General features: G+C 45.0%; 2 protein-coding genes across 11 annotated transcripts in view; one reads left to right on the top strand and one right to left on the bottom strand.

Annotated features, from left to right (window-relative positions):
* The window catches only part of LOC149365508 (uncharacterized), a 620172-nt gene that overhangs the window by 470903 nt on the left and 121577 nt on the right, over positions 1 to 27692 (top strand). The window contains exon 8 of one of the 7 annotated variants that reach the window (XM_089543213.1): positions 7930 to 8169. The exons of the other annotated variants lie outside the window; for them this stretch is intronic. Coding sequence (XP_089399339.1) covers positions 7930 to 8023 — 94 coding nt within the window. The 3' untranslated portion in view covers positions 8024 to 8169. Of the gene's footprint in view, positions 1 to 7929; positions 8170 to 27692 lie in introns of those variants that run through there. 7 annotated transcript variants of the gene reach the window in all.
* Positions 12723 to 27692, bottom strand: part of LOC149365509 (uncharacterized) — a 130856-nt gene continuing 115886 nt past the window's right edge. For 2 of the 4 annotated variants that reach the window (XM_089543269.1, XM_089543276.1), the window contains exons 4-5: positions 26550 to 26694; positions 12733 to 12869 (exon numbers count right to left, since the gene is read on the bottom strand). In XM_089543269.1, the coding sequence (XP_089399395.1) occupies positions 12764 to 12869; positions 26550 to 26694 (251 nt within the window). In that variant the 3' untranslated portion in view covers positions 12733 to 12763. Of the gene's footprint in view, positions 12870 to 26549; positions 26695 to 27692 lie in introns of all 4 variants that reach the window. The other 2 variants (XM_089543286.1, XM_089543295.1) reach the window with 2 other exon arrangements.

Raw genomic sequence — 27692 nt, 5'->3', positions numbered from 1 at the left:
AGGTAGCCGACATAAGGAAGTTTAAGTGGGAGAAAATAGAGCACGATCTAAAGAACAGAGGTAGCCAATAGCAGTGAAGAGAAAACTAGGCATAGGAAAAAAAAACATACGTATGCACTAAGAGACAAAGAGGGCTATGGCATTGGCAATAGGGATAAAATAGTTAAAGTCGCCGAGGACTTCTAGAGAAATCTATACAGTAGCGAATGTAATCAGAACGTTAATGAGGGAGGCAGTAGGACGCAGCACTGGGACATCCCGCCACTAACGGAGGAGGAAGTAAAGAAAGCCTTAGGAGCAATGCAAAGGGGGGAAGAAACTGGTTGGGATCAGGTAACCGCAGATCTCTTGAAGGACGGAGGAGAGATTGTGCTAGAAAAGGTAGCCATCCTGTAAATGCAATGACCTCGAGCGTACCGGAAGCTTGGAAGAACGCTAACGTTATCCTAATTCATAAGAAAGGAGACGTCAAGGACTTGAAGAATTACAGATCGATCAACTTAGTGTCTGTTGCCTACAAGGTATTTACTACGGTAACCGCAAATAGAATCAGGAGAAGCTTAGACTTCGATCAGCCAAATGATCAGGCAGGTTTTCGTAAAGGATGCTGGCCAACAGACAATATTAAGAATATCAATCAGGTGATAGAGAAATGCGCAGAATATAACCAACCCCTATATATAGCATTCATTGATTACCAGATAGCATTTCACTCAGCTGAAACCTCAGCAGTCATGTAGGCATTGCGGAATCAGGGTGGAGAAGAGCCTTATGTGAAAATACTGGAAGATATCTATCACGACTGCGCTGCTACCATAGTTCTGCATGGAGTCAGCAATAAAATTTTAATGAGGAAGAGTGTCAGGCAGGCAGACACGATCTCGCCAATGCCTGCTCACCGCGTGTTTACCGGAAGTGTTCCGAAACCTGGATTGGGAACAGTTGCGGATAACAGTTAATGGAGAATACTTAAGTAATTTGCGATTCGCTGATGACATTGCCGTGCTAAGTCACTTGGGTGATCAGCTGCAAAGCGTGATCAATGAGTTAGACAGGCAGAGCAGGACGGTGGGTCTAAAAATTAACATGCAAAAGGTAAAAGTAATCTTCAACAATCTCCTCCTACTTTTGCCTTGTATAATTATGTGTTGTTTTTTGTAATGAGAGTGTATGAAGCTCTTGCTTCTTTTGCCGCTTGTCCTGAGCATTGTGTCGGGTGCTTGGGCCCCGTCAGGCAGAGTGCATCTGCCTTTTGCCCCTGCATCCGAGACCTTGTGGTCTAAATAAAGATCTATCTATCTATCTATCTATCTATCTATCTCGCACGATAACAGCAGTTCACAATTGGTAGCGAGGTGGTGGAAGTGGTAAGAGAATACGTGTACTTAGAGCAGGTAGTGGCAGCTGATCCCGATCATGAGAGGGAAATAACTAGAAGAATAAGAATGGGGTGGAGCGAATATGGCACTTGCTCTCAGATCATGAATAGCAGTTTACCAATATCCCTCTAGAGAAAAGTGTATAACAGCTTTATAGTACTGGTACTCACCTACAGGGCGGAAACGTGGAGGCAAACGAAAGGGGTTAAGCTTAAGCTAAGGGCAACGCAGCGAGCTATGGAAAGAAAAATGATTGGTGTAACTTAAGAGATCGGAAGTGGGTGGAGTGAGGGAGGGAACAAACGCGGGTTAATGACATCCTAGTCGAAATCAAGAGGAGGAAATGGGCTTCGACAGGGCGTGTAATACGAAGGCAAGATAACCGCTGGTCCTTAAGGGTAATTGAGTGGATTCCAAGAGAAGGCAAACGTAGCAGAAGGCTGCAGAAAGTTAGGTGGGCGGACGGGATTAAGAGGTTTTGCAGAGATATGGTGGCTGCAGCTGGCAAATGACAGGGTTAATTTAAGAGACGTGGGAGAGGCCTTTGCCCTGCTGTGGGCGTAGTCAGGTTGAACAGCATGATGAGCCATCACACCATTTTTCGTACCGTAGCTGTTTGTAGCGTGTTGTTCGCGATACATCTCGGAACAGCTGGGCAAGATATAAGCTCATTTGGTGCAGCGAGTAATTTGCAATTGAATTTTTGAAAGTTCTTTCAAACCGTATGGTAGTCAGGCAACACTGGCAGTTCGTGATGATATAGACTGACAGTCGCGTGCTTGCTTGCGACTGAACGATTGAACTGAGCATTGTGACCATAGGGGAGTGAGTTGTTCGTTTTTCAGATTTGGGTTACGCTGGGTTGATGGGGGAAGTTGGAGGGCGACAAAAGCAACAAGTCCTGTGTCCTTCTCTTTTCTGTTTAGCTTCTGCCCGGTCTCGGCGACTTCATCACAATGTGGCCCGGCTGCACTCGGGTTGGCGCGTGCTCCGCTCCGCCCCGACCGTGCGCGCGGCAGTTTTGCAGCAGACGGCTGTCAGTTTATGACATCACTCAGGCTTCTTCAATACGGCCGTCGCTGCCAGGGGGAATGGTTTAGAGCTGATGACTTCAAATTACAATTTCTAGCGCAAATGCGCACGTAGAGGCCTATTTTTTTAATTACGCATAATAACGTCGTGGCTCGTAACTGCAACGTAGAAGCACGATTTGTTGGTAGAAGTTTGCGAAGTTCGTGCGGATACGGTGGCCGCCATGAGAGAGGCTTAATTGGAGACACGTCGGAGACGCCTTTTGCCTGCAGTGGGCGCATTCAGGCTGATGATGATGATGACCATTAAATGCCACCTCATGTGATGAATTGTTGCACGAACAAGAAGGCTGAGTAGCCAAGACATGCATTGTACGCTTTGCTTGTAGAACTGCAGCGCGTCTTTTTATTAAAAATTGTAAGCGCGCACATGAAGCGGTGGAGTACACCTTGACATACATTGCAGGGATTTTGGCAGCAAAATATGAAGGTCATGCATCCCGGGAATGAAAGTGATCAACAGACATAACAATCAGCTGACTCGCGAAATTCTTGAAGCTGCAGAAGTCGCTAGGGTAAAAGAAGCATGTGTCAGCAGCCCCTCTGTGGCAATAGCAGTACTACGTAGGGGAAGTAAAGTTTTTACGCACAACGAAATGGCGCCGCTGTTGTCGCCTGCAAAGGTTTTTAGTATGTATCTTCTGCTGTTATTATCTATATGTTTTTATTATTTGGTTCAGCCTGTTGTATATATTTTTGTGGTCCAACATGAAACTTCAGATGAAAGTCAGCGCTCGTACTTCTGTGTCTTCCTTCATGCCAGTTTTAATTCGCGCTGTTTCTATTCTACTCACTGGATAACCAACTCGCCTAAGCTTCTGTTTTAGCCTGTTTCACCTAAGATGTTCCGCAATTTTTAAGGATAGGCTTTCTGTGTTAGAAGAGCGGTTTTTTCGGCGTAGCATTGTCAGCAGTGTAGCTTATCAGAATACCGGTAATACGTGCTAACTAGTAGGATGGGTAGCTAATACTGCCTAGTTAACTTTGTAATTATTAATCTTAGTCTCATTATTTACCGAGGCGTGTAGCCCTGCGTAAGTAATATCCATATCAGTTTATAGAATTTAGAAAACATTGTTTCTGTTGACGCTGTGGCCCAGCGGGTTTTGGCCAAATCTGGGCAAAATACGCGTGCTTTCGGGAGGCTTGCAGGCAAAGCAACCCCTTCAGTAAACATAACTCGCCGAAATAGCCGGAATTTGTGGGGCCAAAGCGTCGAGGACAGCTGCGGTTTTGAAATTTTTAAAAACTGATATGCATATCACTAAGGTGGGCTACACGCGTCTCAATAAATATGGAAACGAAATGTTGCTACCTACTGTTAGCACGCCTTAGCTGAATTCTAATGTGCTACAACGGTCTCAACGCTGGATCGAAAAAACGCTCATTCTAACTTAAAAAGCATAGTTCAAAAAAAAAATCTATACGATTTAGCTTACTTGGCCGAATGCGGAGTAGGTGTGCTACCTCGTCACGTTTAATTTCACTTTCAATTCGAGGCAATAGTTCCAGGTCAGGGTTCAGGCAGAGATCGGCGAAATCTATGATTGGGGACGCTGTGGTCGCACGGCATAAAATTTTGGGACCGCTTAAGGCTACTAGAGAAGGCACGCCGAAAACTGTGTGTTCCGGATCCATTGTGCCCGGATTAAAGTTCATGAAGACGACAACATACAATGCACGTCGCGAGAGAGAGGCAGTTAAACACGAGAGGGTATCGGCCGCGGTGACAGCATAGTGCACTCGTAAAGTGGACAGCGAGGCTGATCTGCTCGAACCACCGCGGGTTCCAGACCCAGGCGCGACGCAGTCACGGCTCTGTTTATTTTAACGCACGATTATTACTTGGCTCATTGTGCGAAATCCCCGCCTTCATCGAAAACCCGCCCTCCTGTTGGAACTAGTATCGGGGCTTCGTGGGAAACCAGAGATCTTTGTCGCACAGTTTGAGAAACTCAGTTTCGAAACCCTGCTGTCAGTTTCTGGGAGTGGCCGCGTCGCGCACTTGAACGGGCGGTGGCGTGTCCCGTACGAGCTGGGCTGTCAGCCATCAGGTGTTCCCTGAAACTTTAATTTCCATGCTGTCCATACTGAAAACTGCGCAAAAAACGAAGACACAGAACGAGAAGGCATAACCCTGCCTTCTCGTTCTGTGTCTTCGTTTTTTGCGCAGTTTTCAGTATGAATTCCTACCAACTAGCCCAGTTTACCGTTCTTATTTCCATGCTCTGCTCGCGTTTCATGCATCACTGAGGACCTCGTGTGAACACCGCATTCTCGTAATCATGATTTCAGTAGTAGTAGTAGTATTAGACCTTTATTTGGCCATAATATACAGGCCGAGCATGTTGACCGCCTGGGTGACCAGAAGTCGCTCTTAATCCTTCACTTCAGCGCTGATTTCAGTCATTCGTCTCACATCATCACCGTTTTCATAAAAAAAAAATATTTTAAACAGAGGAGTTTGAAGCACGCCGGCACCCGGGCCCCCGCACGGCCCCACTGCACTCGAGCGTTCATGTTCCTGCGATTCATAACGTTGGGAGCAATGTCGGTAGCGACGGCTGGCAGGACCGAGTCCTTGTAACGCAGCAGGGTCTCCCAGTCCTCCCAGGTCTTGAGGTTCTCGGGGTCCTGCGTGGAAGGATCCGCCTAGCAATAAGAAACAAAAAGATGGATAGTAGAAGTGACAGCTTCAGGACAGAGATTACTGGATGAAGTAAGGAAAAGCTGGTGATAGTGAGAAAGGGTGAAAGAGATAGGAGCGTGCGTGTTTGTAATTTGCGCCAAAGTGTTGCCTGTCGATTGTTGAGGGACTTGTGTGGTGGGGGGGTAGCTGACGCGATTCCATGGAGCCCTGCGTCAGCGTTGGAGCTCGGTTTAAAGAACCACGTGTTAAAAGGTTGGCGGCCCCGTTTCCAGGATTGTCGGAGCGCGCGGGCACCCAAACCAGCTCCACATGACTGGGCGGGGGGCGCACCAGGCGAGTCCAGTATGCAAAAAGCAGGGTTGTGCAATCGGTCTCGTGCGAAATTCCAGATTGCAGTTCTTGAATCTGAAAAAAAAAAAAAAAATACCGGGCTTTTGTGCTGATGATGGAGAGAGCAATGGCGGCTTCCTCTGCTGCTTCAGGGCGGGGGGGGGGGGGGGTCTGTGAGGAGTGCGTGCGCGGGAGAGAGTGTTGTCCACCACGGCTGTGACCTAATAATAATAGCAATGATAATAATTTATTACAATCAAGAGGAAGAAATGGACTTGTGCAGGGCGTGTAATGCGAAGGCAAGAGAACTGCTGGTCCTTAAAGGTAACGGAGTGGATTCCAAGAGAAGGCAAGCGTAGCAGGGGGCGACAGAAAGTTAGGTGGGTGCATGAGATTAAGGAGTTTGCGGGTATACGGTGGCCGCAACTGGCTAAGGACAGGGTTAATTGGACAGACATGGGAAAGGCCTTTGCCCTGCAATGGGCGTAATTAGGCTGATGATGATGACGACAGTGAGTTTCATCACCACTGATACATAATAGGCCTGTCAAACCCGCATTGAGCTTGAAGTGCAGAGCCAAGAGGCAACGTTCGCAATGTGAAATGTCACACCACAGAATAAGCGAAAACGTTTTTAGCAGGAAACATACAAAACCAAATAGCTCCAACAGCTATGGGAAGTGAAAGAATAGAAAACAAACCACGTAACTTACGCCGAAATGCAGTGTGAGGAAGCATTTCTAACACACAACAGCGGAGAAGTGACCATGCTGTTATATACATTACAACCATGGGAAAAAAATTTTCGTGCTAAGAGCCAAAAATTTTAAATGAACAAGAAAATCCAGGCAAGAGTTTACATATGATGATATCAGTAAGGCATAGTACAACAAAACCAAACGAGGAAAAAAAATATTTTTCAGTCAGCAGCTGTTTAATCAAGTGGCCAGAAGAATAGATCGTCTCATTAGACTCCGATTTCGTGTGGTATGTGTGAACTTAATAGGTCTGGAATAAAATACCGACGGCTGGAATCTTAAAGTTTAATGCGACGAAGAATTTGTTTTAGTTTGTACTTAGTTTTCGCGTGAAAAGCACTTGTTAGTAGGTGATTAAGAGAGGAGAAAATGAAGTAACTACGAGATTGCTGACCATATCTGGTACAACAGCGAGGCACGCGAAAAAGGTCTTTAGGCCGTAGACAACGCGCAGGAACATAGTCTACTTTGCACTTTGTATTTGGTCAGTTGTTCCGCAGCAGCTGGGGACTGAGGGACGAAGGTTAATTGGTCTGTTCACAGAAGACTGCGGCCAACGGCAGATCACTGAAAGCTTCTATGAAGACGTAGAATCGGCAATGAAGTAAAATCACAGCACACTGTACTGATGGGCGACATGGATGCGAAGGTAGGCAAGAAGCAGGCCGGAGACCAGGCGGTAGACATATGGGGTGGAGTAGAACACACGGCTGAGTAAAAGCGCATGAAGAAGGCGGCATAGGTGGTACTCCTCCATGCGTCTGTGGTGGCTCGATACTCGGCGGAGGGGGTGCGATATCGCCCCTACTATGTCGTTGCGTCACCAGAGGGTAGCAGAGTTCTTCCCATCGCTCTGGATGTGCATACCCAGTATCCGGAGGGTTTCGAAGTCTGCTACCAGTCTGCCATCCATTTCGATGACGATGGTTGAGCAGGAGGACGGATGCAGAGCAGACCCAACTTCTGTGGGGAATAAGAAAGTCTGGCACTAACTGAATAATTTGGGGTCAGATTCGCAGATTCTTGGAGGGTGTCCTTTATGGCGTCATCATTTCCATGGATAGTCTATGGCGTGATGTCACCTGCATAGAGGGTATGTCTCAGATGAGGAATGGTTTCCAGTTGTCGGGCTAAGGGGTTGAGAGTAATATTGAAGAAGAAAGGCGAGGTAACAGACCCTTGCGAGGTGCCGTTGCTCTTTAGGTAGTATGTGGGATATAGGTGGGGATAAGAGTTAACGGAGAATACCTGAGTAATTTGCGATTCGCTGATGACGGAGGAATTAGAGCGTGTGTTCGCTGGCGCAAAACTTCTGATTCGGAAACATGGGGCAGGAATGGATCTGGGGGAATCTGATGTGTCAAGGTGTGTCAGAGCACCTGCGTGAATCTTATCTGGATCGTGAGCCGCGAATCCATTGTATGCGCATAGGGCATGAGTACTTTGCACAGAGCAGATGAATTGATTGTGTAATCTGGTATGTGCGTAGAACAGCCTTAAGCTTTTCAAGGGCGGCGAGGGAGTCGGTGTAAGGATGATCTATTCAATGTGGAAGCGTGCGGAAAGGAAGCAATGGCATTGTAAATGGCTTGAAGTTTGTGGGGATCCATGTTACCCCTCGCCTGCTTGATGCACCCCTATCTCTCTCTCTCTTGTGGCCTACCGCGGCACTTCCCCTGCCGCCCCCCCCCCCCCCCCCCCCACCTCTCTTGGCGCGACAGCGGAGTAAGCGGAGGGGAGGCGCCCGCGTCACCACGTGGGCAGCCCTCCTTTCTCGCCCTCTCGGTTTCGGCTGCCTCGACAGAAGAGAGTTGAGAGCGAGACGCCGGGGACAGCGGACACAGCACCTTGGCGGCCCAGGTGACCCGTGCTGGTCTCCTGTGCCTGCTGCTTGCACGCGACCAAGAGAGGCCGTCAGAATTTGGGAGATCCCAATAAACGGTTTTGCCTGCGGGCTATTCCTCGGAGGTGTTGTTCTTCGCGACAACGGCTGTGGTGTTGGCCCTGAGTGCAGGGTCCAAACCGCGCTAGAAACCCAGCAAGTTCTAATGCCAGGGGGGTACACGTGCCCCCGGTGTATGTCGCGCGAGAGTTGAGATGCGGATGGGAGGGACTCTACACAGCAGAAACTCCCCGCTCTGCGGTTTGTGATGCGTCGGTGTACAATATGCACCCTTCAGGCAGACAAGCGTCTGATGCCGACGGGGAACAGTGGGGCAATTGCGTGTAAGCTGACAGGACGACCACGGAGGGAGTGTCTTTAAACGATTAAGTTGTGGAGACTGTTTGCCACCCGTTGGTCGAAGTCGTGAAGCACAGGTATGGGTGTTAAACGGGGCAGATATGTTATGGTGCGCATAGCCTTCCGATTGATAGCTTCAAGAGAGTTTCACTGTCTGCGGATGAGACGTTGAAATTGTTCCTGATATATTATCTGTGGCTGAAGGATAGAGCGCACAAGCTGGCGGGCCGTATAAGAACGCGCGCCACCAGAGCGCATAACTATGCGACAAATCAGACCTAGAGTAGCGTGAGCCGATTTACGGATGGCTTTCAGCCGCGGGGTGCCAGTCGCAGATGTATGAAAGAAGAGGCCAAGAATACGAACAGTTTCTGCGTGAGGAATCGGAGGACTATCAGTCGGAAAATTTAAAGGGGGAGCTTTCCGTAAGCCCGCTGCGTTTGTAATGCGAATGAAACATGATTTAGTCGGCGAGAGGCGAGATGTCAAGACATCCAGCGCGTGCTGGAGGACTGACTGATGGATAGACGCATCAGGGTGGCACACCACAAGGTTATGTCATTGGCGTACGCAAGCACACGGATAGAAGGGGTGGTCTGAAAAGCCACATTAAATTATGTAGAAACGAGAACGGAGCCCCGGGGCACTCCTTTATTGGAAGAGAAGTTATGAAAAGGCTTTCCGCGGGCACGTACTATCAAGAGCGAAAATAACGGACCCCTGCCAGCGCGTGTCGATCAGCGCCAAACTGCGTGCGAGCGCCGCCTGACGAAGCACTCCCGGAGCCGAGACCAGCGCAGTGGCGCGCGCCCATCTCGAGGAGAGCTACGCATTGCGCGCCACTGCGCTGGTGTGTCTCGCCACCAGGAGTGCTGCGTCAGCTGGCGGTCGCATGCAGTTTGGCGGCAGTGGTCTGTTATTTTTGCTCTCGATAGTACACTGAAGGTTCGATTTGTTGGAAAGGCGTGAATGGATAGGAGAAACCAGTGAGAGAGACCAACAAGAGTTTGAAGGGAGGTAAGGATGGCAGAGTAACGGATGTTATCATATTCCTTCGTTATTTCTGTAGCGATCACGGTTCGAATAAGGTGCGGAGAGTGGTGAAGCGCGTCAGCAGCCAAAGCAGCAAGACCGTCCTCCGTTCCAATTTGTGGGCGGAAACCGATTCGGGAATTCCAGCCATCACGACAAGCGTGCGTCGAGGATGCTTTCGTAAAGCTTATACATTGTAGGCGTGAAGGAAATTGGACAAAGGGCCGAGAGAAATACTAGAGGCCGACCTGACTTGGGTATTGGAACCACAATATAATGCCACACTTAGTTGAAAGTATCAAGTAGGATTTGCAAAGCTGTCCTTTCCAAGTTACGGAATAATGAGTTGGGTATGCCGTCGTGGTGTGGTGTGACATTTTTATTAAAACAGCCTTTATGTTAGGTGTTCGATAGGTCCTGGGCCAAGGTGACGAGGGAGCGTTGCAGTTTCAGATCCAGGGAGACGAGCCAAATGGGCCACGGTGGGGCACTGGAATGCTGCGTGGCACTGTTTAAGGCAGTATTCTATGTCTTCATATGTGTGTGGACAGTTTGGGCACTGAGGTGTGAAAAATTACCGGTATAGATGAAGTTTGGCTGGTTTACGTAGGAGATTAAACTGTATTCGGCGAAGAATGCGAGCTTCACGGATCGATAAGAATGGATGTGGTGGTGGTAAATGAGCTAAGTCCAATTTTTGCTGCGTGTAGTATTCGTCGACAGTGTGTTTGTAAGCCCTGACCGCCTGCTCATTCGGTGGGCTCGTCCATGGGATCCCCGGCGCATAGTTTTGCAGGCAAGCTGGTGAGCCATCTCATTGCCGGGAATGGCCATGTCACCAGGGATCCACCGAAGGGTCACCGGCCGTGGGCTTAATACCATGAGGGCGGCATCTAAGGCCGATCGGGTAGGGTTCTTTCGTAGAAGGCACGCAAAGCTGCCTGCGAGCCTGTATAGACAACGTATGCGGGGGCGGGGGGTAAGGTGGCAACGTGTGTGATGGCATCGGCGATCCTGTGTATTTCTAGGGCGATAGTGGAGAGGTGTATGGACCGGTTGTGTGAGTGCTGGTTGTAGAAAGAAGGCTGCTGTGCAGTGGCGGTTTCCGTGAGGCAGGTCTCTGTGTAAGCCACCGCCGCAGCGCCCAAGGGTGGCTTGTGGTTGTCTGCGTATGCTTGGCGGCGAACATGTTGCGTGGAATGGGTGCGAGGCGGAGGTTAGGGGGGTCGATCGGAGACCGCGGTGGGTCTGGGATAGTATCCACCGCCCAGCTGGTGAACTGGACCGGCGGATGGTTTGCCCGGGAGTAGAGGTAGTTTTGAGGCGTTCAGTGGAGGCCAGCAGCTCAGACATGGTTAGGTCAGAAGTAATCTCATCGGAGGGCTCTGTAACCGATAAGCCAGGAGGAGATGTCGAGCTGCAGTCATGGTGTGGAGAAAACTGACGGGCCGCTTGTTGTGCAAATTTATCCTCATTCAGCTCGAGGCGACTGCCCTCTGTGTAATCTGCAACCTCAGAAGGGTGCTCCATGGCGTGAAACACGATCCAAAGATGTCGACTGCCCTGCGTAGAGGCCCGGCGGGCACACCATGCTTCCGCCTTTGTCCTGTTAAGAGTGGTCAGTTCTAAGCCCCTTCTTACTGTACTCTCCTGTGTTGCTTCCTCATTTTGGGAGATTACCCTATCGTCACCCCTAAATGGTTTGGTTTTGTGGGGGTTTAACGTCCCAAAGAGACTCAGGCTATGAGGGACGCCGTAGTGGAGGACTCCTGAAATTTCGACCACCTGGGATTCCTTAACGTGCGCTGACATCACACAGTACAGGGGCCTCTAAAATCTAGCCTCCATCGAAATTCGAACGCCGCGATTTCGGGTCAAAAATGACTCAGCTATAACTGATTTAATATATAGCGTCGTCTCCCTCTGAACACTTTCCCTCGGCATCTTGAATCCGTTCCTCCCTTGTTTCTTCTTACCGAAACAACTTACATGGTTCCAGAATTTCCTTGACCCACCTTTAGCGGCGCGATCTTCGGGCACCGAGAGATCACTGGATTGCTTTATTTTGCTGTGGACGAGGATCTGTACATGCAGTTTTTTTTATCGATAAGATTCCCATTTCTGTTCTTTTTCCTGTTGAGATAACAGAGCCTTCTTTTTTTCCTCTGTTTCCCTGAAGCCACCCGAATTTCCTTATTCCATCAGCCTCGTGGCTTCTTCTTTCCTTCCCAGCGGTTTGCAACTTTGCATATTTCATTTTCATACTGCTGATTAGTACAAATTATAATCCTACTTTTCCACGGGCCGTTTCTGTTATGCTTCCTCAACGAATGCTGCTTTTAGCGCTGTTTGTTGGACGTTGAATTTTGCGTTTTAAACATTTCTCTTTTGATCAGGGCACGCATCTCTAGAATACGTTGATTCCCAGACTGTACTCTCCCTCGTCGGCTATTTCCATTTTTGCAATATTCCATGGCTACAGCACAACGAACGGGACAGGCAGGGACACAACACTACACGACACTTACCTTGTCATTTCTGCAAGCTTGCTGTACAGGGTATGTCACGTAACTTGAACCAAGGATTTAAGAAAAGTGATGTATCGGATCTGGGTGACACCAACGCCATATTGTTTCCCGTCGTGTGGTACTCCTCAGTGTATTTGCAAATTTCTGTTTAAATAGTTAAGCAGGTAAGATTAATTACGCAAATTTCCTAATACTCATTTTAGAGTCACGTGCGTTCCATTAAGTTTGTAGAGGGGGTTGAGAACGAATCAATTCAGTTTTTTGCAGCAACGCACCTCCTCCTCCTCATCATCAGCCTGAATACGCCCACTACAGGGCAAAGACCTCTTCCGTGTGTCTCTAATTACCCTGTCTTTTTGACAGCTGCGGCACCCGTATCCCTGCAAACTTGTTAATCTCATCCGCCCACCTAACTATCTGTCACCCCCTCCCCCTGCTGCGTTTGGCTACCCTTTGAATCCACTCAGTCACTCTGAAAGACCAGTGGTTATCTTGCCTTCGCATTACATTCCCTGAAAATGAAAATTGTTTTTGAGGAAAGGAAATGACGCAGTAATTGTCTCACATATCTCGGTGGACACACTAAGCGCGCCGTATGGAAAGGTATAATGGAGGGAGTGAAAGAAGGAAGGAAGGAAGAAAGAGGTACCGTCGTGGTGATATAAAACATTTATTAAGCAATAAATAGTTACAAAGAGGTGATTGGGGTAGGGCCCTATTGGCACCTTCCCCTCACAATACTCGGTGACGCCCCTATTCCGGCATCCCATTGGCAAGCAACGCCGCCCTCGTCTGTTGAACCGGGGCCTTTTGGGTCTTGAGGTCTTGACAGCCGAGCAGGGCCGCCTCCCAGTCCTCTCTGGTGAAGTTGGGGGGGGGGGGGGGGGGGTTAGATGGGTGTTATCAGCAGTCCCAAACAATGCGGAAGGTATCAACCACCTCCCCACAGATCGGACAAGGGACCGTCAAAGGATATATTGAAATGCGTAAGCTCCACCGGGCACAGCACAGTGTTTTGAGAATTTTTATGAGGAGGCGCTCGTCAGCGCGATCCAGTCCCTTACAAGGGGCCAGGTAGCACCTGTTCTCCTTGTTGTAGTAGTCGGTGATGTGTTTGAATGTACCGACCAGATTGTCTAATTGGGAGCAGGCTTCCAAGGACAGGGAGATAGCCAGGGGAGAGAGTGCGCGGGCGGCCTGTTGGCCTCCGGTATAATTTCGACCACCCAGGGATCCCACAGCCCACGGGCGCCTTTTGCGTTTCGTCTCCATTTAAACGAGTTCGAACACGGGCATTCCGGCTCAGTAGACGAGCGCCTTAATCACTGAGCCACCGCGGCCCCTCCCAGGCCCATTTATTCCTCTCGATTTCGTCTAGGATGCCATTAATCCGCGTTTGTTCCCTCAACCACTCCGCGCGGTTCCGGCCTCTTAAAGACGTTACACCTATCATTTTTCTATCCATAGCTCGCTGCGTTGTCCTTAACCTAAGCTGAGCCCTTTTCGTTAGCCTTCACGTTTCTGCCCCATAGGTGAGCACCTGTAATATACATCTCTTGAGGGATATTGGTAAACTACCATTCATGATATCTGAGAGAGCCTGCCATATGCGGTCCACCTCATGCTTATTTAACAAAACGTTTTGCTGAGCAAGTTGGAAGTAATTCATATTATGGATCAGCGCAAAACGGACAACGGACCAAGGGAAGAGAAGACGACACGAGCGCTGTCTAGCAACTGAAATTTTATTGGAAAACCACATGGTACGAAACAAAAACAACAACCAAAAATCAGAACCACATCGAAGATTACACAGCGGACGTACAACAGTTATCGAGGAAGGCTATCTCGTTTCTCTGCAACGCTACGGAAGGTTTCGCAACAGACGTGTCAGTGTTCTTAGCGATGCAATAAGCTTCAAAGGTTTCCCTGCCTAACTTTCATGTGGTTTTCCAATAGAATTTCAGTTGCTAGAGAGCGCCCTTGTCGTCTTCTCTTTCTTTGGTGCATTGTCCGTTTTGCGCTGATCCACAATATGAATCATTCTTATAGTTTTTTCGTATCAAGTATTGTTTTCTTAAAGGACCGAAGGCATTACATAAGGGGAGACGTATTATTGCAACGACGAAAGGCGATGTGAACATGCATAACAAACAGAAAATCAAACTAACATGACAAGGGCTCTAAGCATGTCAGGATTCGACAGCAGGTGATACAGCACTCTTGAAAGACAGATTACAGAATATTTGCTACGAAGTGCGCTTAAGCGACCAGAATCTATATGAGATGAATTGTTATTTTCTCGCGGAATGTTTTGTGATCAATGCATGAAGCGATGTCGTTAGACAGTGAATTGCAGAGTGCTACTGCGTTAGGAAATAATGACTTGTTGCAGCCAGACGTGCGGGCATCCTATGCGTGCTATCGTACTTCCGTAGTGGCGTGGTCTTGTGTTGTGATAAAATGTATGAAGTAAGCATAGGCGGGACATGAGACGGCATGATTCGAGTGTTGAGAGACCGAGGGGCTGCTCGAGGGCGCTGACACTGGTCTCTCTTGAGTAACATGAAGTTATGAACCGAGCTGCACGATTTTTGATCGATTCGAATTCAATGGTGAGATACGATTGCCATGTGTGCCAGATGGATGATGCAGACTGTAATTTTGTGCGTACAAATGTTTCGTACACCAGCTGTTTCATGTTAGGGGATGCAGATTTCAGGTTTCTTCTCAGGTAGCCAAGTGTGAGTGAAGCGTCGGAGCAAATAGTTGTAACGTGGGGGACCCACGAAAGTGATGGTGTGAGATGTACACCTAGGTAATTATAAGATTTGGTTTGTTAATTTTCGAGAGGAGGTAGAAACGCCCTGGGACTATTCTGACTGGCTTCATTACTTTAAACATATCCTGGGACATCTTTTGTTTTTGAAGGAGAGACCTCATCAGATTGAGAACTTCGGTTTCGAGGTATTCTATGTGGTCGCTAAGTGGGTTCAGTGTAAAAATGTTTATTTTGGAATTGGTCAGAAATCTTCCTTTAAGTGTTCGGTCTTGTCCTTAACAACGATAGCGTCGCCTTTGTCTACAGGCTTGAAGAGTTAAGGGTTTGGCGGTCGTTGTGGACTGCTGTTGAATGCCAGTGATGTACATGTTTACCTCTGTGTTTGTTTAGAAGCCATGATTTGCCGGGTGTCCCTGGTACGTTCATTTCACGGTCCGTTTCGCAGTTTTGGAAACCCTCACGCAGGCGTAAGTTCCATGCGAACTTAGCTGGATCCTGGTATAATTGCAACTGACTGAATATCTCCCGTCATGGGGTAGAAGGTTAGACCCGTAGAGACTAACTCCCATTCCGAAGGTTTGAGAGGCAGGCTGGGTACGTTCACCACGTTATCAGATCTAATAGAAGACTCGCAGTTCTTCTCAGGGCTGACGTGTTTCTAGTAGGAGGCAGACAACGGGGCACTGTCGTGACACCAGTCTGCCTGGGTTTCCTTAGTACTTTCGTTCTTCGAATTTCTTTTGCTTAATTATTTCTGTCTCCGTGAGATCCGGTTAGCGACGGGTATACTCCAATTCGATAGTTTTTCGTTGACTGTGCCATATAAGTGCATACTGGCATACTGAACGGTCGCGTAGAATACCTCTCTACTCAGGCTCCTCGTCGGCGTTAAGAGTGGTCATTCCCGCGGTTAGTCGCAACCGCAAACCGTTTGGTACGTTTCCCTCTCATCGTCATCATCGCTTATTCTCGTCTACGGAGGTGTGGCCGCTATTCTTGCAGATTGTGAATAAGGGTATGTCACCTAAGACATTACACACTTTTTAGGAATAAGCTTTTTTGAGTTGGAGAAGCGCTTCAACCCGACAGCACCTCGTGTCGGTAAAAATTGGAGGTTGCGTAAAAAAAAACCGTGTCGTGCCAGCCGTTGCCGCGGGATGTTCCGGACTGTGTCATACGGTTCAGCGTCTCATGCAGCATAAACTCACTATTATTACTATTAGTAATTGATTGATTAAGTAGTTGAAAAAATGCGAAATGTGTTCAAAGGTGAAAAACTACTCAGAATGGAAAGCCGAACCATATATACGCTATCGCGCCGCCTTCAAGGTGGAGCTCAAGTGTCGTCTGCAATTTTTCATTCGGCATAGCAATGTGAGCGGTGTAGCGGCTTTTATATTTCAGTATCAACCGGCATGCTGCTGCAGGCACCGTAGAAGTCCGCAACAGCAACCAAACACCGACAAGAAATCCGAAATGCACCACGTACACTCTTTTTTTGCTGGACGTTTTGTTTTTCATGAACGTTCATGAAACGGAACGTCCAGTAAAAAAAAAAAAGAGCGTGTGTACGTGGTGTCTTTCGGACGGCTCGTCGGTGTGTTGTTGTTGCAGACTTCTGCGGTGCCTGCAGCAGCGTGCGCAATCCTCCCGCGAAGTCGGAATGATGAGGAAAAAAAGAAAATTCCTCCCCGGGGAACACCTCCGCAGGAGCAACGGGCATCCGCCCTCTGGATACCCGGGGGACAGCGAGAAGAAGAGCTGTGCTTTTAAGCACAGATCCTCCCCTTGTCCTCCACACACGGCGGCCGAGCTGTGACGTTGGTGGGATCACCAGGCGCCGTTTTTTTTTTTTTTTTTACAGCGATCCGCTGTGCCGGCGCTGGGAATCGAACCAACGTCGGTGGGGATAATCGCCCAAGCATTGCCAACTGGCGCGCTAACCACTCGGCTACCGTGCGGCTCTGGTTTTTGACGGCGTCCGCGAGTGCTGATAGATGGGAAGCGAAGCAGACCGAAACTGAGCATGCGCGGGGTTATCGCGATCGGGCGTGCGACGCAGAAACGAGCGGCCGCTCTAGCGCGATAGCGCGTGGTATCACGTGTGCGGTTATCTCGCGATCGGGTCTGCAACGCAAAAACGAGCGTGGAGCGGCCGCTCTAGTGCGATAGCGCACGGGATCACGTCGTAGTTCTTCGTCTGTGTAGGTGCGAAAGCCGCAACTTGAAACGCGATCGGTGCCATGTAAGCGCTGATGGCTTAGAGTACGTTGAACATAAAACCGCCTCTAAATATTGGCGCAGATTACATCATCGCTCTAGACATTCCACCAAAGCGTTTAAGCACTATGTATGTACGTATGTGTGTACTGTTTATTAAATATAATAGAGATTTCTGGCCCTTGAAGCCGGACCGAAGGGGAAAAATATCCCGAGAAATGAACGCCCAGACGGAATTGTGTTGCACTAACCCAAAGAGACAACGAAACAGGAAATGTGCAAATTGATCGAAAGAGACCAGTGTATACTGAATGCATGAAACACACCAAACTGTCTAGTGTCTGAATTAGAAAGTGAAGAGTGTATACTGAATACACGAAACACATCAAACTGTCTAGTCTCTGAATTAGAAAGTGAAGAGTGTATACTGAATGCACGAAACACATCAAACTGTCTAGTGTCTGAAATGAAAAATGAACAGTGTATACTGATCGAAAGAGACCAGTAACACTGGAGAGTGTATACTGAATACATGCAACACATCAAATTGTCTAGTGTCTGAAATGGAAAATGAACAGTGTATACTGATCGAAAGAGACCAGTAACACTGTCTAGTGTCTGAATTAGAAAGTGAAGAGTGTATACTGAATACACGAAACGCACCAAACTGGTTATTGTCTGAATTAGAAAGTGAAGACTGTATACTGAATACACGAAACACATCAAACTGTCTAGCGTCTGAAATGGAGAATGAAGAGTGTATACTGAATACACGAAACACATCAAACTGTCTAGTGTCTGAATTAGAAAGTGAAGACTGTATACTGAATACACGAAACACATCAAACTGTCTACTGTCTGAATTAGAAAGTGAAGACTGTATACTGAATACATGAAACACATCAAACTGGCTAGTGTCTGAAATGAAAAATGAACTGTGTATACTGATCGAAAGAGACCAATAACACTGGAGAGTGTATACTGAATACATGAAACACATCAAATTGTCTAGTGTCTGAAATGAAAAATGAAGAGTGTATACTGAATACAAGAAACACATCAAACTGTCTAGTGTCTGAAATGGAAAATGAACAGTGTATACTGTATACATGAAACACATCAAACTGTTTAGCGTCTGAAATGGAGAATGAAGATTGTATACTGAATACACGAAACACATCAAACTGTCTAGTGTCTGAAATGAAAAATGAACAGTGTATACTGATCGAAAGAGACCAATAACACTGGAGAGTGTATACTGAATACATGAAACACATCAAATTGTCTAGTGTCTGAAATGAAAAATGAAGAGTGTATACTGAATACAAGAAACACATCAAACTGTCTAGTGTCTGAAATGGAAAATGAACAGTGTATACTGTATACATGAAACACATGAAACTGTTTAGCGTCTGAAATGGAGAATGAAGATTGTATACTGAATACACGAAACACATCAAACTGTCTAGTGTCTGAAATGAAAAATGAACAGTGTATACTGATCGAAAGAGACCAGTAACACTGGAGAGTGTATACTGAATACACGAAACACATCAAACTGTCTAGTGTCTGAATTAGAAAGTGAAGACTGTATACTGAATACATGAAACACATCAAACTGTCTAGCGTCTGAAATGAAAAATCAAAAGTGTATACTGAATACACGAAACACATCAAACTGTCTAGTGTCTGAAATGAAAAATGAACAGTGCATACTGATCGAAAGAGACCAGTAACACTGGAGAGTGTATACTGAATACACGAAACACATCAAACTGTCTAGTGTCTGAATTAGAAAGTGAAGACTGTATACTGAATACATGAAACACATCAAACTGTCTAGCGTCTGAAATGAAAAATCAAAAGTGTATACTGAATACACGAAACACATCAAACTGTCTAGTGTCTGAAATGAAAAATCAAAAGTGTATACTGAATACATGAAACGCACCAAACTGGCTAGTGGCTGAAATGAAAAATGAACAGTGTATACTGATCGAAAGACACTAGTAACACTGTCTAGTGTCTGAACTAGAAAGTGAAGACTGTATACTGAATACACGAAACACATCAAACTGTCTAGTGTCTGAAATGAAAAATGAACAGTGTATACTGATCGAAAGAGACCAGTAACACTGGAGAGTGTATACTGAATACACGAAACACATCAAACTGTCTAGTGTCTGAAATGAAAAATGAACAGTGTATACTGATCGAAAGAGACCAGTAACACTGGAGAGTGTATACTGAATACACGAAACACATCAAACTGTCTAGTGTCTGAAATGAAAAATGAACAGTGTATACTGATCGAAAGAGACCAGTAACACTGGAGAGTGTATACTGAATACACGAAACACATCAAACTGTCTAGTGTCTGAAATGAAAAATGAACAGTGTATACTGATCGAAAGAGACCAGTAACACTGGAGAGTGTATACTGAATACACGAAACACATCAAATTGTCTAGTGTCTGAAATGGAAAATGAACAGTGTATACTGATCGAAAGACACTAGTAACACTGTCTAGTGTCTGAATTAGAAAGTGCAGACTGTATAGTGAATACATGAAACACATCAAACAGTCTAGTGTCTGAAATGAAAAATGAACAGTGTATACTGATCGAAAGAGACCAGTAACACTGTCTAGTGTCTGAATTAGAAAGTGAAGACTGTATAGTGAATACACGAAACACATCAAACTGTCTAGTGTCTGAAATGAAAAATGAACAGTGTATACTGATCGCAAGAGACCAGTAACACTGGAGAGTGTATACTGAATACACGAAACACATCAAACTGTCTAGTGTCTGAAATGAACAATGAACAGTGTATACTGATCGAAAGAGACCAGTAACACTGGAGAGTGTATACTGAATACACGAAACACATCAAACTGTCTAGTGTCTGAAATGAAAAATGAACAGTGCATACTGATCGAAAGAGACCAGTAACACTGGAGAGTGTATACTGAATACACGAAACACATCAAACTGTCTAGTGTCTGAAATGGAAAACGAACAGTGTATACTGATCGAAAGAGACCAGTAACACTGGAGAGTGTATACTGAATACACGAAACACATCAAACTGTATAGTGTCTGAAATGAAAAATGAACAGTGCATACTGATCGAAAGAGACCAGTAACACTGGAGAGTGTATACTGAATACACGAAACACATCAAACTGTCTAGTGTCTGAAATGGAAAACGAACAGTGTATACTGATCGAAAGAGACCAGTAACACTGTCTAGTGTCTGAATTAGAAAGTGAAGACTGTATAGTGAATACATGAAACACATCAAACAGTCTAGTGTCTGATATGGAAAATGAACAGTGTATACTGATCGAAAGACGCTAGTAACACTGTCTAGTGTCTGAAATGGAAAGTGAAGACTGTATACTGAATACATGGAACACATCAAACTGTCTAGTGTCTGAATTAGAAAGTGAAGAGTGTATACTGAATACATGAAACACATCAAATTGTCTAGTGTCTGAAATGGAAAATGAACAGTGTATACTGATCGAAAGACACTAGTAACACTGTCTAGTGTCTGAATTAGAAAGTGAGGACTGTATACTGAATACACGAAACACATCAAACTGTCTAGTGTCTGAAATGAAAATTGAACAGTGTATACTGATCGAAAGAGACCAGTAACACTGGATAGTGTATACTGAATACATGAAACACATCAAATTGTCTAGTGTCTGAAATGGAAAATGAACAGTGTATACTGAATACACGAAACACATCAAACTGTCTAGTGTCTGAAATGAAAAATGAACAGTGTATACTGATCGAAAGAGACCAGTAACACTGGAGAGTGTATACTGAATACACGAAACACATCAAACTGTCTAGTGTCTGAAATGAAAAATGAACAGTGTATACTGATCGAAAGACACTAGTAACACTGTGTAGTGTCTGAATTAGAAAGTGAAGACTGTATAGTGAATAAATGAAACACATCAAACAGTCTAGTGTCTGAAATGAAAAATGAACAGTGTATACTGATCGCAAGAGACCAGTAACACTGGAGAGTGTATACTGAATACACGAAACACATCAAACTGTCTAGTGTCTGAAATGAAAAATGAACAGTGCATACTGATCGAAAGAGACCAGTAACACTGGAGAGTGTATACTGAATACACGAAACACATCAAACTGTCTAGTGTCTGAAATGAAAAATGAACAGTGCATACTGATCGAAAGAGACCAATAACACTGGAGAGTGTATACTGAATACATGAAACACATCAAATTGTCTAGTGTCTGAAATGAAAAATGAAGAGTGTATACTGAATACAAGAAACACATCAAACTGTCTAGTGTCTGAAATGGAAAATGAACAGTGTATACTGTATACATGAAACACATCAAACTGTTTAGCGTCTGAAATGGAGAATGAAGATTGTATACTGAATACACGAAACACATCAAACTGTCTAGTGTCTGAAATGAAAAATGAACAGTGTATACTGATCGAAAGAGACCAATAACACTGGAGAGTGTATACTGAATACATGAAACACATCAAATTGTCTAGTGTCTGAAATGAAAAATGAAGAGTGTATACTGAATACAAGAAACACATCAAACTGTCTAGTGTCTGAAATGGAAAATGAACAGTGTATACTGTATACATGAAACACATGAAACTGTTTAGCGTCTGAAATGGAGAATGAAGATTGTATACTGAATACACGAAACACATCAAACTGTCTAGTGTCTGAAATGAAAAATGAACAGTGTATACTGATCGAAAGAGACCAGTAACACTGGAGAGTGTATACTGAATACACGAAACACATCAAACTGTCTAGTGTCTGAATTAGAAAGTGAAGACTGTATACTGAATACATGAAACACATCAAACTGTCTAGCGTCTGAAATGAAAAATCAAAAGTGTATACTGAATACACGAAACACATCAAACTGTCTAGTGTCTGAAATGAAAAATGAACAGTGCATACTGATCGAAAGAGACCAGTAACACTGGAGAGTGTATACTGAATACACGAAACACATCAAACTGTCTAGTGTCTGAAATGGAAAACGAACAGTGTATACTGATCGAAAGAGACCAGTAACACTGGAGAGTGTATACTGAATACACGAAACACATCAAACTGTATAGTGTCTGAAATGAAAAATGAACAGTGCATACTGATCGAAAGAGACCAGTAACACTGGAGAGTGTATACTGAATACACGAAACACATCAAACTGTCTAGTGTCTGAAATGGAAAACGAACAGTGTATACTGATCGAAAGAGACCAGTAACACTGTCTAGTGTCTGAATTAGAAAGTGAAGACTGTATAGTGAATACATGAAACACATCAAACAGTCTAGTGTCTGATATGGAAAATGAACAGTGTATACTGATCGAAAGACGCTAGTAACACTGTCTAGTGTCTGAAATGGAAAGTGAAGACTGTATACTGAATACATGGAACACATCAAACTGTCTAGTGTCTGAATTAGAAAGTGAAGAGTGTATACTGAATACATGAAACACATCAAATTGTCTAGTGTCTGAAATGGAAAATGAACAGTGTATACTGATCGAAAGACACTAGTAACACTGTCTAGTGTCTGAATTAGAAAGTGAAGACTGTATACTGAATACACGAAACACATCAAACTGTCTAGTGTCTGAAATGAAAATTGAACAGTGTATACTGATCGAAAGAGACCAGTAACACTGGATAGTGTATACTGAATACATGAAACACATCAAATTGTCTAGTGTCTGAAATGGAAAATGAACAGTGTATACTGAATACACGAAACACATCAAACTGTCTAGTGTCTGAAATGAAAAATGAACAGTGTATACTGATCGAAAGAGACCAGTAACACTGGAGAGTGTATACTGAATACACGAAACACATCAAACTGTCTAGTGTCTGAAATGAAAAATGAACAGTGTATACTGATCGAAAGACACTAGTAACACTGTGTAGTGTCTGAATTAGAAAGTGAAGACTGTATAGTGAATAAATGAAACACATCAAACAGTCTAGTGTCTGAAATGAAAAATGAACAGTGTATACTGATCGCAAGAGACCAGTAACACTGGAGAGTGTATACTGAATACACGAAACACATCAAACTGTCTAGTGTCTGAAATGAAAAATGAACAGTGCATACTGATCGAAAGAGACCAGTAACACTGGAGAGTGTATACTGAATACACGAAACACATCAAACTGTCTAGTGTCTGAAATGAAAAATGAACAGTGCATACTGATCGAAAGAGACCAGTAACACTGGAGAGTGTATACTGAATACACGAAACACATCAAATTGTCTAGTGTCTGAAATGGAAAATGAACAGTGCATACTGATCGAAAGAGACCAGTAACACTGGAGAGTGTATACTGAATACACGAAACACATCAAATTGTCTAGTGTCTGAAATGGAAAATGAACAGTGTATACTGATCGAAAGACACTAGTAACACTGTCTAGTGTCTGAATTAGAAAGTGAAGACTGTATAGTGAATACATGAAACACATCAAACAGTCTAGTGTCTGAAATGAAAAATGAAGAGTGTATACTGATCGAAAGAGACCAGTAACACTGGAGAGTGTATACTGAATACACGAAACACATCAAACTGTCTAGTGTCTGAAATGAAAAATGAACAGTGTATACTGATCGAAAGAGACCAGTAACACTGGAGAGTGTATACTGAATACACGAAACACATCAAACTGTCTAGTGTCTGAAATGAAAAATGAACAGTGTATACTGATCGAAAGAGACCAGTAACACTGGAGAGTGTATACTGAATACACGAAACACATCAAACTGTCTAGTGTCTGAATTAGAAAGTGAAGACTGTATACTGAATACACGAAACACATCAAACTGTCTAGTGTCTGAAATGGAAAACGAACAGTGTATACTGATCGAAAGAGACCAGTAACACTGTCTAGTGTCTGAATTAGAAAGTGAAGACTGTATAGTGAATACATGAAACACATCAAACAGTCTAGTGTCTGATATGGAAAATGAACAGTGTATACTGATCGAAAGACGCTAGTAACACTGTCTAGTGTCTGAAATGGAAAGTGAAGACTGTATACTGAATACACGAAACACATCAAACTGTCTAGTGTCTGAAATGAAAAATGAACAGTGCATACTGATCGAAAGAGACCAGTAACACTGTAGAGTGTATACTGAATACACGAAACACATCAAACTGTCTAGTGTCTGAAATGAAAAATGAACAGTGCATACTGATCGAAAGAGACCAGTAACACTGGAGAGTGTATACTGAATACACGAAACACATCAAATTGTCTAGTGTCTGAAATGGAAAATGAACAGTGCATACTGATCGAAAGAGACCAGTAACACTGGAGAGTGTATACTGAATACACGAAACACATCAAATTGTCTAGTGTCTGAAATGGAAAATGAACAGTGTATACTGATCGAAAGACACTAGTAACACTGTCTAGTGTCTGAATTAGAAAGTGAAGACTGTATAGTGAATACATGAAACACATCAAACAGTCTAGTGTCTGAAATGAAAAATGAAGAGTGTATACTGATCGAAAGAGACCAGTAACACTGGAGAGTGTATACTGAATACACGAAACACATCAAACTGTCTAGTGTCTGAAATGAAAAATGAACAGTGTATACTGATCGAAAGAGACCAGTAACACTGGAGAGTGTATACTGAATACACGAAACACATCAAACTGTCTAGTGTCTGAAATGAAAAATGAACTGTGTATACTGATCGAAAGAGACCAGTAACACTGGAGAGTGTATACTGAATACACGAAACACATCAAACTGTCTAGTGGCTGAAATGAAGAATGAACAGTGTATACTGATCGAAAGAGACTAGTAACACGCGTCAGTGTCTGAAATGGAAAGTGAACAGTGTATACTGATCGAAAGAGACCAGTAACACGCGTCAGTGTCTGAAATGGAAAGTGAACAGTGTACACTGATCGAAAGAGACCAGTAACACGCGTCAGTGTCTGAAATGGAAAGTGACCAGTGTACACTGATCGAAAGAGACCAGTAACACGCGTCAGTGTCTGAAATGGAAAGTGAAGACTGTATACTGAATACATGACACACATCAAACTGTCTAGCGTCTGAAATGAAAAGTGAACAGTGTATACTGAATACACGAAACACATCAAACTGTCTAGCGTCTGAAATGGAGAATGAAGAGTGTATACTGAATACACGAAACACATCAAACTGTCTAGTGTCTGAAATGAAAAATGAACAGTGTATACTGATCGAAAGAGACCAGTAACACTGGAGAGTGTATACTGAATACACGAAACACATCAAACTGTCTAGTGTCTGAAATGGAAAATGAACAGTGTATACTGATCGAAAGACACTAGTAACACTGTCTAGTGTCTGAATTAGAAAGTGAAGACTGTATAGTGAATACATGAAACACATCAAACAGTCTAGTGTCTGAATTAGAAAGTGAAGAGTGTATACTGATCGAAAGAGACCAGTAACACTGGAGAGTGTATACTGAATACACGAAACACATCAAACTGTCTAGCGTCTGAAATGAAAAATCAAAAGTGTATACTGAATACACGAAACACATCAAACTGTCTAGTGGCTGAAATGAAGAATGAACAGTGTACACTGATCGAAAGAGACCAGTAACACGCGTCAGTGTCTGAAATGGAAAGTGAAGACTGTATACTGAATACATGACACACATCAAACTGTCTAGCGTCTGAAATGAAAAGTGAACAGTGTATACTGAATACACGAAACACATCAAACTGTCTAGCGTCTGAAATGGAGAATGAAGAGTGTATACTGAATACACGAAACACATCAAACTGTCTAGTGTCTGAAATGAAAAATGAACAGTGTATACTGATCGAAAGACACTAGTAACACTGTGTAGTGTCTGAATTAGAAAGTGAAGACTGTATAGTGAATAAATGAAACACATCAAACAGTCTAGTGTCTGAAATGAAAAATGAACAGTGTATACTGATCGAAAGAGACCAGTAACACTGTCTAGTGTCTGAATTAGAAAGTGAAGACTGTATAGTGAATACACGAAACACATCAAACTGTCTAGTGTCTGAAATGAAAAATGAACAGTGTATACTGATCGAAAGAGACCAGTAACACTGGAGAGTGTATACTGAATACACGAAACACATCAAACTGTCTAGTGTCTGAAATGAAAAATGAACAGTGTATACTGATCGAAAGAGACCAGTAGCACGCGTCAGTGTCTGAAATGGAAAGTGAACAGTGTACATTGATCGAAAGAGACCAGTAACACGCGTCAGTGTCTGAAATGGAAAGTGAAGACTGTATACTGAATACATGACACACATCAAACTGTCTAGCGTCTGAAATGGAGAATGAAGAGTGTATACTGAATACACGAAACACATCAAACTGTCTAGTGTCTGAAATACTACGCACTCCTGCAAATTTGAATTGGTCTCGCGCGATGGCACTGTCGTTGCAGCCTTGTGTTCCTTGAAGTACCTTATATCCTGCTCTCCCTTCGTGCAGGTGTAGAAGAGCACTGCAGGCTGGGTAGTTGCCCCACCACGGCCAATGTAGGAGTCCGTGCACCTCCTTGTCCTCGACCTGGGACTGAATTCTCCGCTCCTCCCATCCGTGCCACCGCCTGCGAGGGTGGAGATGACATATGGTCGTTACAACTCCGATGACGCATACCTCATTCAATGCACGTGCCATTGCCAATGTTAGTACGGCAGCATCTCTGTACGGTAGGCCACGCACATGGCAGAAAATGTCTGCCTTGCACGAATAATTAATCATCAGGAGGTTACGTACGTTTCGCTCATAGACACATTGCGCCTTTGCACGCGCCATTATCCACAGGTCCCTTCCCGACCTGTCAATCTCTGCGATACGCGGCCTATGTAACAACCCTCCAACGCTGTTGCGTGCTACTGTGTACGTGCGCTAAAGCATCCCACAAATTTTTGGCTTGCGCTTCTACACCTACAACAAAGCCTTTCCCGTTCAAAAAGTTCGCGGACACTTTTTTTCACCGCCGAACATCGCACCGATCGTGTTTCAAGTTGCGGCTTTCGCATTCACCAACTCTCTTTCATCTGTACGGCGGAAATACCATGACGGGGCTGGTGCCCCACGCGCTATCGCACTTCTGCGCCAGTGCGACCGCTCCACGGTCCACGCGTAGCACGTTTCTGCTGCCACGCCCGATGGCGAGATAACCGCATCCCCCGCGCATGCTCAGTTTCGACGTTCTTCGCTTCCCTTCTATCAGCACTCGCGGACGCCGTCAAAAACCAGAGCCGCACGGTAGCCGAGTGGTTAGCGCGCCAGTTGGCAATGCTTGGGCGAATATCCCCGCCGACGATGGTTCGATTCCCAGCGCCGGCACAGCGGATCGCTGTAAAAAAAAAAACGGTGCCTGGCGATCCCACCAGCGTCACAGCTCGGCCGCCGTGCGTGGAGGACAAGGGGAGGATCTGTGCTTTTTCGCACAGCACCTCTTCTCGCTGTCCCCCGGGTATCCAGTGGGCGGATGCCCGTTGCTCCTGCGGAGGTGTTCCCCGGGGGAGGAAGTTTCTTTTTCTTTCTCATCGTTCCGAATTCGCGGTAGGCGTACGCACGCTGCTGCAGGCACCGCAG

The sequence above is a fragment of the Amblyomma mixtum genome, chromosome 1, assembly GCF_055824585.1.
Source record: "Amblyomma mixtum isolate Tamu chromosome 1, ASM5582458v1, whole genome shotgun sequence".
Taxonomy (NCBI): domain Eukaryota; kingdom Metazoa; phylum Arthropoda; class Arachnida; order Ixodida; family Ixodidae; genus Amblyomma; species Amblyomma mixtum.
This window is presented reverse-complemented; position numbering and strand designations above follow the sequence as displayed.